General features: G+C 37.5%; 1 protein-coding gene across 5 annotated transcripts; it reads left to right on the top strand.

The window, feature by feature from the left end:
• Nucleotides 1–4,993: 4,993 nt before the first annotated feature.
• Nucleotides 4,994–15,914, top strand: cfap100 (cilia and flagella associated protein 100). Of its 5 annotated transcripts, none has more exons than XM_088636743.1 (16): nucleotides 4,994–5,157; nucleotides 5,980–6,068; nucleotides 6,668–6,754; nucleotides 7,182–7,282; nucleotides 8,225–8,414; nucleotides 9,072–9,139; nucleotides 10,289–10,452; nucleotides 10,971–11,051; nucleotides 11,564–11,736; nucleotides 12,170–12,287; nucleotides 12,630–12,681; nucleotides 13,067–13,218; nucleotides 13,956–14,091; nucleotides 14,468–14,670; nucleotides 15,465–15,558; nucleotides 15,769–15,914. In XM_088636743.1, exons 2-16 carry the CDS (start codon nucleotides 5,996–5,998, stop codon nucleotides 15,880–15,882), a joined length of 1,806 nt encoding a protein of 601 aa, XP_088492869.1. In that variant the 5' UTR covers nucleotides 4,994–5,157; nucleotides 5,980–5,995; the 3' UTR covers nucleotides 15,883–15,914. The 5 variants fall into 5 exon arrangements, with proteins under 5 accessions (XP_088492869.1, XP_088492873.1, XP_088492871.1 ...); XM_088636745.1 differs by having other exon boundaries at nucleotides 5,003–5,157; nucleotides 5,942–6,068; XM_088636746.1 differs by having other exon boundaries at nucleotides 5,014–5,157; nucleotides 5,991–6,068.
• The last annotated feature ends 443 nt before the right edge of the window (nucleotides 15,915–16,357 follow it).

Raw genomic sequence — 16,357 nt, 5'->3', positions numbered from 1 at the left:
AGCACTGTCTGGAGACCTCCAAGGAAAACTGGTAAATGGTGTTGGTGGACAATTAGGTGATTTTTTTCTCTCTGGCCCAAACATAGTAACAAGAAAAACTGTGCTGTACTGTAGGTGTTGCCATTTTTTTTTTTAGAAAAAATTAGATCAGGGATTCCCAATCCTGTTGACTCACACACCTGTTTGTTATTATTGCAGCCAAGCCCTCACTTACACAATCAAACCCTTCAATAATAATAATAATAATAATAATAATAATAATAATAATAGAAGAGGAGGAAGAGCAGAACAAGAAGCAAAATCCCAAACTTGTGACTACTACCAAAATGCAAATATTCAATTGAAGAAACTTCTTATATCATGAAAGGCTTCAATTATCTAACAAATGTGGGATGGAATGAAAACCAGCAGGTTTGTGGATCAACTGGATCAGGATTTTGAACCCCTGCATTAGACCAATGTCCCAGCTGCATTGTTCAATATGATACACCGATCATAAGAGTTGGTGTGTTAATCTGTCTTGGTAAAATTCTTATCTACACTTAATGTGTTCCTCTTTAATTCAGTTATTTCTCACTTCCTAATCTGATCTGCAATTGTAAAGTGGTGGCTCTGTGGCTAACGATCTGTGCCTGTGGCTGGAAGGTTGCTGGTTCAAATCCTGTGGCTGGCAGAGGAATCCTACTCTGTTGGGCCACTGAACAAGGCCCTTAACCCCAACTGCTCCAGGGGTGCTATACAATAGCTGACCCTGTGCTCTGACCCCCAGCTTCCCTGTGTGTCTTGCGGAGAGCAAGTTGGGGTATGTGAAAAGATAAATTCCTACTACAAGAAATTGTACTGTATATGGCTAATAAAGTGATCTTATCTCTTATCTTATGAAGCTGCTGACACATAGTAGCTATCATGTGTCACCCAAATAGGCTCTGCACTTCATGTGTGGATGAAATTGGTTCTTTCAGATATGTAAATTGCTGAAGGAAAAGTACAAATCCAACAAATTCTTAAAATAGAAATATAGTTTTTCTTGTAATGCTAAGTCGTACCACATAAACTTGGCAAATAGAACAAGAATGAGAAATTAAGAATTAGTGTAAGAGAGAAAAACCCATTGTTAAACTATACTTTTCAAGTAATTTTTCCTTATGATAGTTGAATATTTAAAATTGTAAGTGACTCAGACATAGTGTGAAGTAAAATGTAATTTATACACAACAGTTTCAAGGCTTAAACATGGTTGAATTAAAAAAAAAACTTTCTTCCATTTTCAAATCAAAACTAAAGAAAATAGTTACAAAACTGTGCCTGAGTCAGGTTTTAGCCTGAGTTGGTGCTTCTTGCTCTTTTTGTATTCTTTGATTTAGTTAATATTTGTCAGCGTGTTCTAAAAGAGCCGGCTTGATAGATTTCAGCTCTGGCTTGTCTAAAGGTTAATGCAACCCCATGTTGTAAGAGCAAGGTCACAGAATAAAAAAAACACTGGATGATGCTCCAATCCTCTCTCAGGTCCTGGTTTTGAAATTTGTAGTTAAGTTCAATGCTGTGTTAACAAATAGAGTTGCCAAACACTGTAGTGGAGCAATATAGTAACAGAGAGAACCAAGAAGCCTGGTATATTGCATTTGTAGTGCAGTTTTAATGAGACAATTGATTACTTAAGGGCTATGCATTTAGTGAAACATTATCTCCTGCTGCAGTTATACCCAAAGACTGGAGTTTTTAACGCTCACTAAATTGTTTTTAAGCAGAACTCTGAAATAGAGGTCTCTTGCAAGTGTGCATCTTCAAGGCTGCTGTTTGTTTGATATTGCTTCTAGCAGCTAGCTAAATAGCTTTTCTGATGTAATGGAGACCCAAGTAGTACAGGGATGCTCTGCCAACTACAATCTCTAACATATATACCCCCAGCAGGCAAGGGATAAGCATGCTTTTTCTCCTAACATCATCATGCAATTAAAACAGTTTCACAGAGACAATTATATGATTACTATAGTGTCAGACATTCATTGTCTGTGAATATAGCTCATCAGGGAGCAGGAATAACAAATTATATAAGCCTACTACTGTATGCTGAAGCTATGCTTTTTAAGCTGTCAAACTGGACAATCTGGTCAGCAGAGACTGCTTCTCCCTGTGGTTAGTGCTTCTCTAGTAGCTCGGAGTGATGTCAAACAGTTGGATGGTAGCCTTGACACCACACCCTTGTGCTGAACTAGAACTCCATGCAAGAAGATGTCTTGAAAATGAGTGCATTATCCTGCAAGCTTACAATTGACCAATTCCAATAAGAGATCAATGATACTTAATAATTGTATGCATGTTTTACACATTTTGTAAACTGCTGCACTGCAATCATATGCAGACGTTAATAACCCATTTATAACTTCAGTGATTTCATGGATGTTCCAAATGTTATGTGGACTTTGTAACAACATAATGCTTGCATAGTGAAACAGACAAAACAGAGAAAATGTAAAGTACAAACGAATAAAGGTAGTAAATGATACATTTGCCACCTCTGCTTTAGGGTTTCAAAGTAATATTATACATTTCCATTGATGGTTCTGAAAAGTCACTGAGTGACTTTGGTAAACCGACATATTGTATGCAGTTTTTTGTCATAGTTTTCATCAAGGGTTGAGAATATGCAAAGCAAAGGCTCTACTGTAATTGCAAGGTTCAGAGAGTTCAGCACTTGGCCCGTGTTACTGTATATGAGAAACACAGTTCACGAAACCACATAAAATGCATTGCTGTTTTAAGATTGGCCATGTAGGTCATTTATTTTCCAGTGACAGTCCACAATGAAAAGTTAAAACATTCCAGGGCCAAAGATACAGTTTTGACACAGCTGGATTTGCCAAACAGATATCTTGCTGGGTTCCACTGTAAATTTAATCAAGGAGTCATCTCAGGGGGTATGGCACAAGAAAAGAGAACCCAACATAATGTGGCCATCTGTTGACAGATGGCAGCATCATTTTTACAGTCAACAATTGTTGGGAGGCACATCCTAAGACAGAACACCCCCAGGCACAATTCATCTTGTTTTCCACCAATGCCAAAAACTGAAATGCAACTAAAAACACATCTGCAATAAAGAGTACTTGAGAGTGCAGTCTTTGCTTAGGATGCCTGTTTCTTGGTTTTCAAACGTGATTTCGTAGCAAAAAGGCATTTGATTTGTTTTAATGTTAGGAAACACTAAACGGCATGACCAAAATCTACACATAGCTTGTCTGATTCATAAACCAGAAATGTGTACAGCTTAAATAAAAGAATCTTTGAAGAAAAAAATACCTTTATCATGGTATGTTGGGGGTAATATTTACAGCTTACATGCAAGATATCCACATACAGTATCTCATGTTCAATACCTACCTGTATTATGTCAGAGCCATGAGGTTTTCCTATAAAAAATCATGTCACATCCAGACAATTGTTTTAGTAGTTCGGAAAATAGCGCCACCTTCTTGCATCTTTGTGCCACATTTGCAAAACAACTGAATAGTTTTGAAGACCATTTACAGTACGTTCAAAATTTCCGTGAGAAGGATCAGTCAATCCAAACAATTAAATCTTATAAAGATAATTGGAAGCTAAATTATATTTTTTTCTTCCAGTGTCCTTTCTTTTATTGGAAAAATAGTCCAAACCCTAAGAAGCATCGTTCGAAATATTCCTATACATATAGTGTAAGCTCCTGCACTAATGAAAATAGCAGCTTGTATACAGAATAAGGGATCTTATGACTTAAAATTCACTCTGGAATTCTGTTATTTGATGGCAATCTCCATCTATTTAAGAAATGTGGGTACCTCTACACTTCACCCTAAAATAACCTTTGGGTATCATTTATGAAATAATCATGATCTGGTATACACAGTAAAATGCGTATCTGAGGAAAGATCTGACTATAGATATTGGTTTTATTCAGTTTTTATCAACTTGGACATTACAAAACTTGCATGCACTTCACAATACGATTTATAGTTTCAAATTAAACACTGCATGATTTTTGATACAGTACTTCTTACTCTCCTAATGTGCAGATAAAGTCGGATTCTGATCACCGCCAACTCTTCGAACGCTCTGGTGAACTTTGTTCTGAGATACAGAACTTTCCTGACCTCGCTTGGCATTCAGCAGAACTGCAACAGCAACTCAACTTAAACGTGTCCCTTTTTCCTAATTTTAAATACTTTTTTTTCGGGATCTGGACAGTCGCTGTTGCCTATACAGTGTATGTCTCCCGACGTCCATCGTGCGATAATCGTAGTTCTAAGAAATATTGAGTCATTACACAGAAAATTCAAGGCGAAATCTATTATACACTTACACGTCGAACCTGAAATTTTACAATCCCCCCCCCCGACACACACACACATTTCACTTTTTGATGGGGTGAACTACAGTTCTGTATATTGTTACATAATGCACTGCGCAGGTCTGCACATCAGACTAATTTACAAACTACAGTAAGTGTGGCGAAGAAAAGTGAAATATTACACTTCAGTGCCATGACGGTGGGAATCTCAAACTCCACTTTTGAATCAAAACTTTTACGGTTTTCAAGTGTCAAATACTGTGCCCTATTATTCTATGACTTTTGTTACAAGACAAACTATAATAAACGCATGACATCAGTTGGAAAGAAAATATCAATTGATTTAACATTTTTACATTCCTCTGTTATCGCAAAACACATTCCTTAGAATGCGATATTGATAAGTAATTTCGCTTTAGGCCAAATGTAGCTAATACCGACTATTCCTTAAAATGTTGACAGTACTACAGACAAAAATGTCCGATTTCATTTTAAGTGAAGTTAAATCATATGTGTCCCACATAACTGTCTAGAGTAGTCGAAATAAGATTAAGGTGGAGAGGAAGAAACTTTGTTACCGTAGAAAAATAAGCCTTCACACTTTAATTGTGACGTCATTTACACTCCTGTTTCAAACTGTGACGTTGTCGGCGTTGCTGGGGTAATAGCAGCTCTTTGTTTCCAGGGTAACGTAAACAACGAGAACAAGGTCCGACTTTGAAAAGGGCGAAGAAAGAAAAACAGTATTAAGCGAGGGTCGAACCCTTCATAGTTCTGCTAAAAGGCGTTTTGTTAGAATTTTTGATCGAGAAAGGGATTTCCCATTCAAGGTAAGAAACATTTTATTTTATTTAAAAAAAATACAAATTCAGACTAAAAGTTTACATACCCCCCCCCCAAAAAAAAAACCCACTAAACTTCACTGCACAATTTATATGCTTTAGTAACCTTTACTATATCTATATACTATATTACCTTTACTTCATCGTACATTACTTTTTCTGATTCCCTGTAAAAATCCCTACATGAGAATGACAATGCATTCTGCTCTCTTGTTAGAGCGCCTTCATTTCCTGGTATGTCTAATGAAATTGTATTAGTCTACACTGCACTACACTGCCTTGGCTTTTATCTAAAAAAAATTACATTTGACCCCTTTACACTACTGGATATGTTTGAGGAGGAAGTGAAGTTGCTCTGGAGGATAAGAGCAGCATCTCTACTTCTACTCCACAGTACTCGCAATGCTCTCTGTCACACATACACCGATGGTACGTATACCCAGTATCTACTTAGAGTGTCCAGTTTTTGTACAAGGATTTGCATTTGTTTTTTTTTTTGTTATTTAAAAAAAAATGTTAAAAAATGCCCTGAGCCTGAAAAGACAACTTCTCAAGGTTCATACAGTCAGAAAAGCATTGCTCTTCCTTCTTAAGTGGCTATTCAATACAATACTTTATTTAGTTCAATAAATATGGCTTATTAAACTATACTTATTTTACTCTTGGGCACTGATTAATCATTGCAAGTAGTAAGGATTCCAAAGGAATTACATGAGTTCTCACATAGGGAAGACCACACTTTTCTCTGAAACTCCCTCACCGTACTCTGCAGGACAGAAACCTGCCTTGTTTCCATTCTGATTCTCCTAGACCACACCCAGGTTCCATGATGTCATCCCCGTCATTAGCCCCATCCTCTCCAGGATCTCCAGAAACCGTAGCTTCGGGGAAGCTGTCAAGTAAGCCCTTTCAGCAGAAGTACGGTTGTGATTTTTTTTTCTCTCGAGATTTTTTAAAAATTTGTCTGCTTGGAAATGAAGTTCAAGAGTGGCTGCATTGCTCTGCTTGTCTGAGTTACTGGTAAGGGTCTGAGGTCTGGGCTTTGACCTCCAGGGGGTTCCAGGACATGGGGTTCTGAGCGTGTGCCCCAGTTTTTCGATGTCCTAGCCACTGGAACCATGACGTTGTTAATACAGTCAGCTTATGCTGTTACATGCAAATACAGAATGTGCATATTCTTCTGTTTTGTCTGTGTAGAACTATATTAATTGTGGCTTTAGGGAGTTTCATTGTATAAGCTTTTAGAAGAAGGCCATTATTAGTGTTTTCTTTACCTCTTTGTGTGACGCTACAACAAGTGTACATTTTTTTTTGCTTGAAGTTGGATTAGAACTAGTGTAAGTAAAAGAAGTTTTAAAACATGAAATACACCACATGCTTACTGATAAAATGGACTTAGAAGAAAATGCATCCTTGCATCCTTAAATGCATTTTGTATGGGAAATGCCATTCTATGAGCTGTGAATCTACTTTGATAAGAATTTTTTGTCTTACAAAGGGGCACATACAACGTTGTTGCGATCTGGTACAGCATCCTTAAATCCCTCTGAGAAGTCAGGCGTGGAAACAAAGTCTGTAGTCACAGGTGGGATCCATCATTTTACAGTAAATAAACTTAACAAAACTACAATCATTAAGCAGACATATTTAGCAAAAGTAACATATAAAGGATAAAGGGACTGGACTGTGTATTGACAACTGTAGCTGCAGGGTCACCTGGAATTAGAGGTATGGAGATTGTGCTAAAGTGAATATTACAGGCCTCCAGTATTCAATTCAGCTGGCTTTTACAATAGGCTTGGTATGAACTTTCCTCTATAGAACATTATTTTAAAATGGATCTCTATCAACAATTTATAAATAAAATTATCTCAGAAAAATTATCTGCAATAAGTAAATATAAATATAATTATAAATATAAAAGGAATACAGCTACTGTGTTTTTAATGAAGATGTACTGAATCATGTCTTCATACTGTTTTTATTTAATGACCCACCTCTGTTTGTTACAGTTCCAGAAGATGATAACCAGGTCAACAAAAATCCCTTCAAACTTCCTGCAGATAATGATATCTTCCTCCTAAGGGACAAGGAAAGAGAACGCATGAAGCTTGTAAATGAAACTGATCTTTGTATATTTTTAAATATTTAATATAAACTATATTTAGAAACAAATGCATGTTGTTCTGCATGGAGAAGAGATTGCCAAAGCTGCTATTGGCCAATTTGTGATACAGTATGTTGTTTGAGAGGATACTGTTGATACCATGCTAGATCGATACAATTATAAGCCTCAGAGCTGAAAATGTCAGCTTTTTTTTCAATGTCACAGTATACCCTATTGGATCTGAATTGGTTCTTCTAAAACATGTCATCACTGACTGAACAATCAGGGAAGAATGAGTTTTGTGAGTGATTGCTTCTGACTATTGAAATACAGGTATTAAATTGAATAAAAAAACTAAGGGAAAAATCCAATCCCAGGAGTAGGGAGGAACATTTCCTTTAATACTGGAATGCACCTGGCCACTTATTTTTGGAACTATAGTCGAGCACTCTACAAATATGTTACTGGAGAAAAATGTGGGAAAACAATGACATTTCATGAGTGATCACTGATACAGGACAACTACAAATTCTGTTATCACTTTTCAGTACAGCAACATTAATATGTGTCCAGCAGCAACTATGACTCAGCAAGCCCTGGTTATTTTTATCAACACATCAAAAGTTTACAAACCAGCAAATGAAGAAAAATGCATCAAAGGCAAGAACATATCTTCAAAGCCCTTCTGATCTCTCTCTATTTGTAACTTATGGTTGTCTGATCTGAGCCCAGATAGCTTGAAATATCAATATAAGAGATCAACATCTGTGTTGCATGGAACTATTACTGAAAACATATAAAAACACAGGTTTCTAAATCGCAAGAAACAGTCGGAAACAAACTTTGCTTCAATTGTGGAGAATAAAAAGTCTATTTAATATGTCTCTCAAATTCCCTCCTTGCTTAGTATCTTATGAGTTTGACTACAGAATTAATTTTCATCCTCAGGTGCGTGAGCAGCAGAAGAAGCTTAAAATCCATGAGAAAACCACCTACGCAGGTCGAATGAACACCAAGAGGGTGGAGACGAGGCGTGCAATGAAGGATGGAGAAGAAATGACAACGAAGGACAAAAATGAGAAGGAGGCACTGCTTGCTCTCCGAGATGATCCAACGTGGAAACTGGCCATGACAAGAGGTTTGGTATCTCCGTAAGACAGGGGTGTCCAGTCCTGCAGGCAGGTAGTGTCTGTAGATTTTCATTCCAGCTCGGTTCTAAAGAGAAGCAAATTGTTACGTTCCTACCAGCTCATCAGGTGCTGGTATTTTAAAGAGATCATGAAAATCACAAAACACAAGGGCTCTAGAGGACCAGGACCGGACACTTCCACCTATAAGATAATATCCTACAGCCCAATCAACAGGCAGGTATGCTTTCTAGGTTTTGCTCAAATGTACAGTACTGTGTATTGCAATAATGTACTGATTTATCCTGAAGTATCACATACCGTAAGGATCTAGCAACAGCTATAGACATGTGGAGGCCACCTGGAACATCTAACAACAGGGTCTATAACTCTGGTCCTGGATAGCCAAAGTCTGGAGTGCAATGTACTGTAGGAGCCTGCGTGTCTGAAAGGAGTTAAGGCAAGACAAAAATTGTCTGAAGAGCTGCCAAAAATCAGTTTGGCTGTGTACACTGAGAAGTAATTCTCAATTCTCAGTAATTCTGTGTGATTCTCAACTTGGAAATATAAAATTAGAAAAAGAACCGTATAAGTAATTTGTCAAATAAGCTTCAAGAACTTATAATACAGAGATAATATTACAAAATAATGACATATTCCCTTTTCAGATCGCAATATAGAAAGAGAAAGCATAAATGAATTTATTTCAAAGAAAAGAGAGATGTTTCTGTTACAGGTAAGGATGATCTTTATTATTAGTCCCCATATTTCTTTTGCCGAATACAATACTATGAGTTCTTACACAACTGCAGTATGTTTTATTTCCTTTCACTTATGCCCAGCTATCTGTAGGAAAACATAATCCATTTAACTTGGACAAAGCTTGCATATTAACAGGATCTAGCTATTTACAGCTAAGAGGGGGTGTGCTTAAAATAGTCTCTTCAGGACTTCAATTCTGATTCCAGTGCCATCTAGTGTTTCCTGACACCACTGGATCATTAAATAGAAACAGTATTGATTTTCTTTCTTAAAATGATACAAAGCGCAAAAGCAAAGAAGGTTAAAAAGTCCCAGAAATAATCTGTGTAGAGTAGACTGCAATACAGAATTATCAGAGGATACATTTACTTTATGCACTTCTGTTACATTTTCATGCTGACTTATTTACAGCAATGAAAGCTTTACCTTTGAATTTATATAAGATATAAATAAGTTTTTTGAAACAGAAGACTGCTTCGTAATTACCAATGCACAAATGGTTTTTAATATGGTAAAAACTGTAAATCAAAACTCCCTTCTGTTTTATATTATCATACAAGCATTCCCTTCAGCAAGGGGCTTTAATGAAAGACCATTAATACCATTTATTTCAATCTAGCCTAAACGAAATTAGTAGTCGTTTTTGAATACTCGAGGCCTTAATTAAACACCCTGTGTATTTCACTCTAATTAATGCAATAAATTAATAATTAATTTATTGTCCCCTCAGGTCATTATAGTTAAAATAAAAAGTTAGGAACAGAAGTGTGCAATTGCATCTTCCTGATAAAATGAAATGCGTAATTGTTTACCACCATGCCTGCGTATCATGGTTTGTCATAAACACAACAAATCAAAGAAAACAGTTTTTCAGTTACTAAATTCAAGGGCAGTTTTCACAAAAATGAGTTATTTCATTGTAGGGATACAGTACATGGGGGGAAAAAGCGTTCTCTGTCACCCCATTAATCACCAAAAAAGAAAAGAGAAAGCACAGAAATCACTTTGGTTGGAGCCCACAAGTAAAACTGCGTGACTCTCAATGACGGTCACCTGAATTAACTTAAATTTTGAATTCTTGGAAAACAGTAATCATCTCTTCCCCATGCTTGTTTACCTGCAGTACTCCTTGGCAGTTAAGAGGGATGAAATTCGCAAACTGGATGAGGTGGCTGCAGCTGAAGAAAGCAAACTGGAGAAGGCTGAGCAATTCCTTGAAGATGACGCTGCCATGTTTGACGCGTTTCTGAAAGAGAATGACAAGAATTCAGTGGAAGCCATCAAAATGTAACAGTCTAACATTCGATTTGGACAAGTCATCATTCCTCCAGTGATAACCCCTTTAAAAAAAAATGTTTTACTCATGTTTTACTAAGGAAAATGACAGAATTCCTTTTATTATAACTCACTAGCTATGAGTAGACTATAAATGATGCAGTTTAGAAGGAACACATGCATAATTCATAGGAGTTTGTTCATTAATAATTAAAATTGCAGACACATGACAATTTTCCTGATATTTCAAAACATTAACCCTTTTTCACCAGTTCGTTGGCAAATGTTCACCCCTAACAATGTTTTTCAGAATAAAGTACAGTAGAGTAGGTAACTAGAAAAAAAGGCTTTTAGAGATTGAAAAAGTGTTCCTAAAAATAAAGAAAATACAGTCTTTATTCTTAACCTGTCCTTCGCTCTATTTGTTGATTCACTGGCTTTAGCCACTGAATTATAGAATCAATTTGTTTTGTTAGGTCTTGACACATAATATGCTTTGACTGCTTTCGGCTATTATCTTGTCTTTCAAGTGCAGAGCAAGAGGCAAAAGTGAAACTGGAGAAGGTCGCTGAAAAGAAAAGGCTTTCAGCAAAAATTGTGTCAATTAAGAGGTAAGAGTAAGAAATATGAAATAGGTTAACTTTTATCATGGGATTTCTAGTTTCTACATTCATGGATCAGACATGACAAATTTATTGAAATAGATTTGATTTACGTTTTTAGAAGTACTTGTAAAACAGCAAAAGTGTAACACAGCAATATGAGGCCAAGCTAAGTATTTACTGTACATGGTCATTTTGCCACACTTTTTGAAAAAGACCACCTCCTTATGTTACACAATCACAATGAAGCTTTAAGCAGTCTAGAGAGAGAAACCCTGATATCCTGGTCTGATTTATGCAATACTTTAACTTCACTGTACTGTATTTTGTTTCTAATTTTTTAAAATTATTTCTTAAAAGAAGAATATAGGATTGCTAGCACTTTTCAAATATGGCTTACTGAGCAACTCTACCCCTTTTTCTGCAAGAGTGAAACATGCAGAAAAGATCAGACCTATTTTGGGTCCTAAGGCCTGAAACCCCCAGTTTGTTTGTTTCTAAGTGTTGACTTTTGCTCAAAGTGACATTTCGAAGTATGAGGATATCCTGAAGGAATACATGACGTACAAGGAGTTTCTGCTGAAGCTTTCTCCCAAGGAGTGGCAGCAGAAATATGAGGAAAAGCATCGGAAGAACAAGCAAGCCAGAGCAGTGCTCAAAAACAAGGAAGTGAGAGCCACACACTCTGATAAGCGTATGTTTTCTTCCTACTCAGGATTTCCACCTTTAACTGTAACTGAACTATTTGGATAATACAACAACTTTTTTTTAAAAAGAAGCATAGCCTGTAGCTAAAGGAGCCATCCATTCAGATAGCCATTGTATTTTGTGCCAATTAATACCAAGTGGCAGCCTTAATCAAAACCCCCTTATTGCACCCTCTACTCCTAGATCTGACAAATGCAAACATTTCTGTAACTCAAAACAACTGTAAATAGCATTATAGAGTTCAGATGGAATAACATTTTAATTACAGGAAATCGTTAGCAATATGGCACTGACACCCGTCAGAATGAGTCAGGCTTGTTCCTGTCACAGTGCCTGTGTGAGGGAAAAAAAAAAACGTAAAACATAAACAAATGAGGAATATAGGCTGGTTCATGGTTCCTCTGTCTGCTCACTTCAAGGCATAGACAGCAGGTCTTCGAACGTCACACAGCAAGGGGGGAGAGAGGTAACATCCGTGAGGGATTCCAGGATGTCTTCAAGACACAGTCTTAAATCCCCTTCTTCCAGTAGGAAATTGTGAGTGTTCAGAAGAGTCCTGCTGTTTTCTGTCTTCCAAGAACAAATTTGTAGCTTTTCACAGGCAAAATATCTGTCTTCTTCTAGTTCCAAATGACCTCCAATTCATTTTCCTATATTGCTTAGACAGATATTAGAAAAATCTTAACTTCATTCTTGGAGCTTTTGCAGATTCTGCATATTCTAAAAGGTGCAATCAAAACATCCAATGATGCTGCACAAATATTGTGAAAACATAATAAATCACATGTAATATGTCATTTGAGGTGTGGTTTAATTTTTTTCTCTGCACCTTAACCATGTCCCTGTGAATATACCCTGAAAAGGAATCTTATATTTCAGGAGTTCAAGATCCCAGCTAAATGAAGACAACTCATCTGATGATGACGACGAAGTCAGTTTTTGTTTCTTTTATTATTGTAAAATTATGTTTGTGAGGCTCGGCAACAATTGCACTATGACCTGCTGCTAAATAGACAACCCCTGGCCTGGATTTCTTACGGGGTTGATACAAACAGCATATCAATTGAATGAGAGTCCTTTAAGATATATGAAATCATAAATAATTCATCATTATAACTGAACTGTGTGTTGTCATACAATACTTGTTTGCATTCCTTGGTTTGTTGAAATCCCTAGGGGAAAAAAGGTACCTTGTTTTTTTAGAAGTGTTTGGAAGCTGAGTGTTTGAAGAGTAGTCCTTGCTGGGTTGTGTTCTTTGAATCAGTTTGGATACCAGTCAGCCCACTGTGGTCTCACTGAGTCTGCACTTCCCCCAGGAGCCAGAGCTATATTTCACCGAGCCCCAGCAGCTGCTGGACATCCTGACTGAACTGGAGGAGCAGAACCTCTCTCTCATTCAGAACTCGCGTGAGACAGAGGAAGCCCTGGAAGAGTTCAAGCACACCATGGTCAACACCCAGAAAAAGATGTAAGAGTCTCTCTTCCTCTGGGGGGGCCAAGGAAATGTCCCTCTCCTATTTTTCTGAACAATTTAACCATTAACAATACACAAGAGTCAAACTGATCTCAAGCATCAGATAACCTTTAGAACTGTACAGGGTAACTAGTTCATGTACTTTAAAACTTATAACCTGCAGTATATTGTTATACTGTATCTAGATAGAGAATTTCATGCATTAACACATGTTCAATGAATTCCTGAGTTCATTGAAGATTAATTTAATGAATTCTTGGAAATTCATTAAATATGTGTTAATGCATGCAATGTGCAGACATTGGGCTCTAATACTTTGATAATGTGATATGATCTTTTTGATTTTATTTAGATTTTGTTCTTAAGTATACATTGTTCTGAACATACAGTAGGTCTTCTGCATCACTGAATTCATCCAGTAGATGCCCTTTTGGGATAAACTATGAAATGACAACACATCCTGTAACCACAGTCATTTACATAAACTAGGGTGCGATGATTTATTGTCATTTTACACAGATCAGTAAATTCACTAAAGACACTTGGGAAAAACCGAGACAATTTTTTCTCACTAATGAGAGAGGGCACATGATGCAATAAGCCTCCCCAAGCAGAATTCACTCTCATTTGTGCTCAGAACTAAATGCAAACAACACACATACGCAGAGTTTTTAAAAAAAGAATATTGGATTATTCTATCTAAACCATATTGTTCAATTTTGGTTTACCAGGGATCAGGAGACCGAAATCCTAAAGCAGCAGATAGATATTCTAAAACAAACCATTGAGCGAGAGAAGGAACGGGCAGCAGAGCTGGAGCTTAAAGCCAGATTGTTCTCCTTCGGCCAATACAAATCGGAAGACCAGGTAACCCGTTGGATCGCAAAAGAGTTTGACATTCCCATGGCCAAGGATCAAGACTGTCCTAATAACAGGATACATGTGAACTCTTTATTTTCAGCACTTGAACATGTTGGAGGTTGTATTCGAACACCACCATTACATTCCATGACTTGCCATCTCCAGCTTTAAACATTGTGAATGTTCAAGCTAAGCAAGTTGTTTAAATGGATTCATTTAAAATGGTATAAGATAATGTGAACGGTTCCAAATGTGAGGAGGCACTTCGTTGTTTTTTTTACTCTATTGATAAATAATAGCTTCTAAACACTTCAACAAGGGCCCAAGCGAAGCAACTTCCATATTTTGTTCCCAACTCCACGTGTGTTCTGCCAACCCCAAGGATGACATGATGGAGACCCTGGGGAGGAAGGTGGAGGAGGTGTACCGCACCTGCATCGGAGACAACGAGGCCAACCTGAGCACGCTGCAGATGCTCGCCTCCATAGAGGGCCGGCTGGACGAGCTTTTCGAGAACATCGAGATGATCCCCCGGGAGAAAGTGCAGCTTGCCGAGAGGGCCAAGGAGAAGGAGCGGCGCCTCAAGTGAGTCTCCCGCCGCAGATCTGTGTTGTACCACGACTGGGTTCACAAACCTTCACACTACCAAGCTGTAGCAGATGAAGCTTTGCTCTTTTATGGCCTGTTCGGAGTGATGTGAGAGAGCTGCAACCTGTAATTCAAACTCGCATAGTATCACCAAAGCAACCGGCCCTTCAACAGCAACTTTTTTATATCAATATAACGCCTTTATTTTAATCACAGGGCCTAAAGATCTTCTCAGTAAAGCCCCGGATGACCCAATGCTTGTACTGTACATTAAAATGGTGAAAGCCATGAGTCTATTAACAGTATTACCAGTAGTATGTGAAATGGTAGAACTGCACCTATGACTGGTTTTAACAGAATGCTGGAAGAAGCATTTGGGGCACATGTGCACTTGTGTTTTTTTCCCCAAAACATAGTGATTTTAACAGTGTCAATGCATCTATACCTATTGTGCCAGCACACCTACTGTATGTTATATAATGATGTGGTTACCCGTGTGTCCCTTTGTTCTTTCTTTGGAAACAGCAAACTTAATAGAGCAAATATACAAAGTGCGTCAGCCTTTCCATCATCTTCATATGACATACAGAATATGTATAGCAGAACAGCAATTTCACAGCAGTATCTTTCTGTGCTCTCAATGTGTGATGCTCCTAAACCATTTCCCTATGCCTGCAAAATGCACATAAATACATCAGAAACACTACCAACTTAATTTTGTAAGGTTTATGTGTTTTTTTTTTCCCTTTCATAAAGCAAATCAGTTGACACTTTCTGTACTTCACTTTCAGGCTAAGGGAGGAGAAAATTAAAATGCAGAAGCAGCACCAGGAGGAGAGACTGCGCAAAGCACTAGAAAGAGCCCAGGTGGACATAAAAAAACCAGTGAGTGCAGATGTATTTTTTCCCCCACTGTTCAACACGTCTTTCACAGGAAAATAATTCAAAGCAATCATTGAGTGGGTCATTATTATTCATATCATATCATTATACTATTATTAATGAACATAAGGGTGCCACGGTACAAGTCTCATGTCTTTATGTGAGCAGGCCTGCAGTTTGGAATTTTATGGTATTGTTTCTCCTTGTTCTTAGGCAGGGAAAAGACTGATGTTCCGCTCACAGCCACCTGCGCGCAAAGTGAAGGAGAACAAGGACCAAGACATTACTGACAAGGAGAAAGAGGAGCAGCTGTACTTTTTCACTTAAAACAAGATTAAAAGTAATGAAGACTTAAGAAAGATCAGTTATCTGGCTAAAATGAATACACTTCCCCCCCCAAACGTCACCAACAAGTATTTGGCATTACAACACAGGGAACAAACCAGACGATTATGCACAACAGCTCAACAAAATCAATTACTGAAGACTAATCTCAAAACCAGATACACTGGGACTGTAAAAAATGGTTAGAAACTGATAATTTTACACCGATGTTAAATGCACCCTCCTAGTCTCACTTGGATGTAAAATGTATTCTATAATGCAGTTAGAGATGCTAATGAACATCTTCCATGACTTTAGGAATTAACTACCTATACAGCCTGCTGGACTGGGTCTCTCCAGTACTAGAGCTAGACTCTGGTCTATCGGATCTGTTTTCTCCTTCCCTGCTCAGCTTGTACTGCTTTATTATATCTTCGTAGGTTACAGCACAAGCCCTTTGTTATAATACACTCTATTA

The sequence above is a fragment of the Lepisosteus platostomus genome, chromosome 6 (genome assembly GCF_059453375.1).
Source record: "Lepisosteus platostomus isolate fLepPlt1 chromosome 6, fLepPlt1.hap1, whole genome shotgun sequence".
NCBI lineage: Eukaryota > Metazoa > Chordata > Actinopteri > Semionotiformes > Lepisosteidae > Lepisosteus > Lepisosteus platostomus.
Note: the sequence above shows the minus strand (reverse complement) of the source record. Positions and strands in the feature narration are given on the sequence as shown.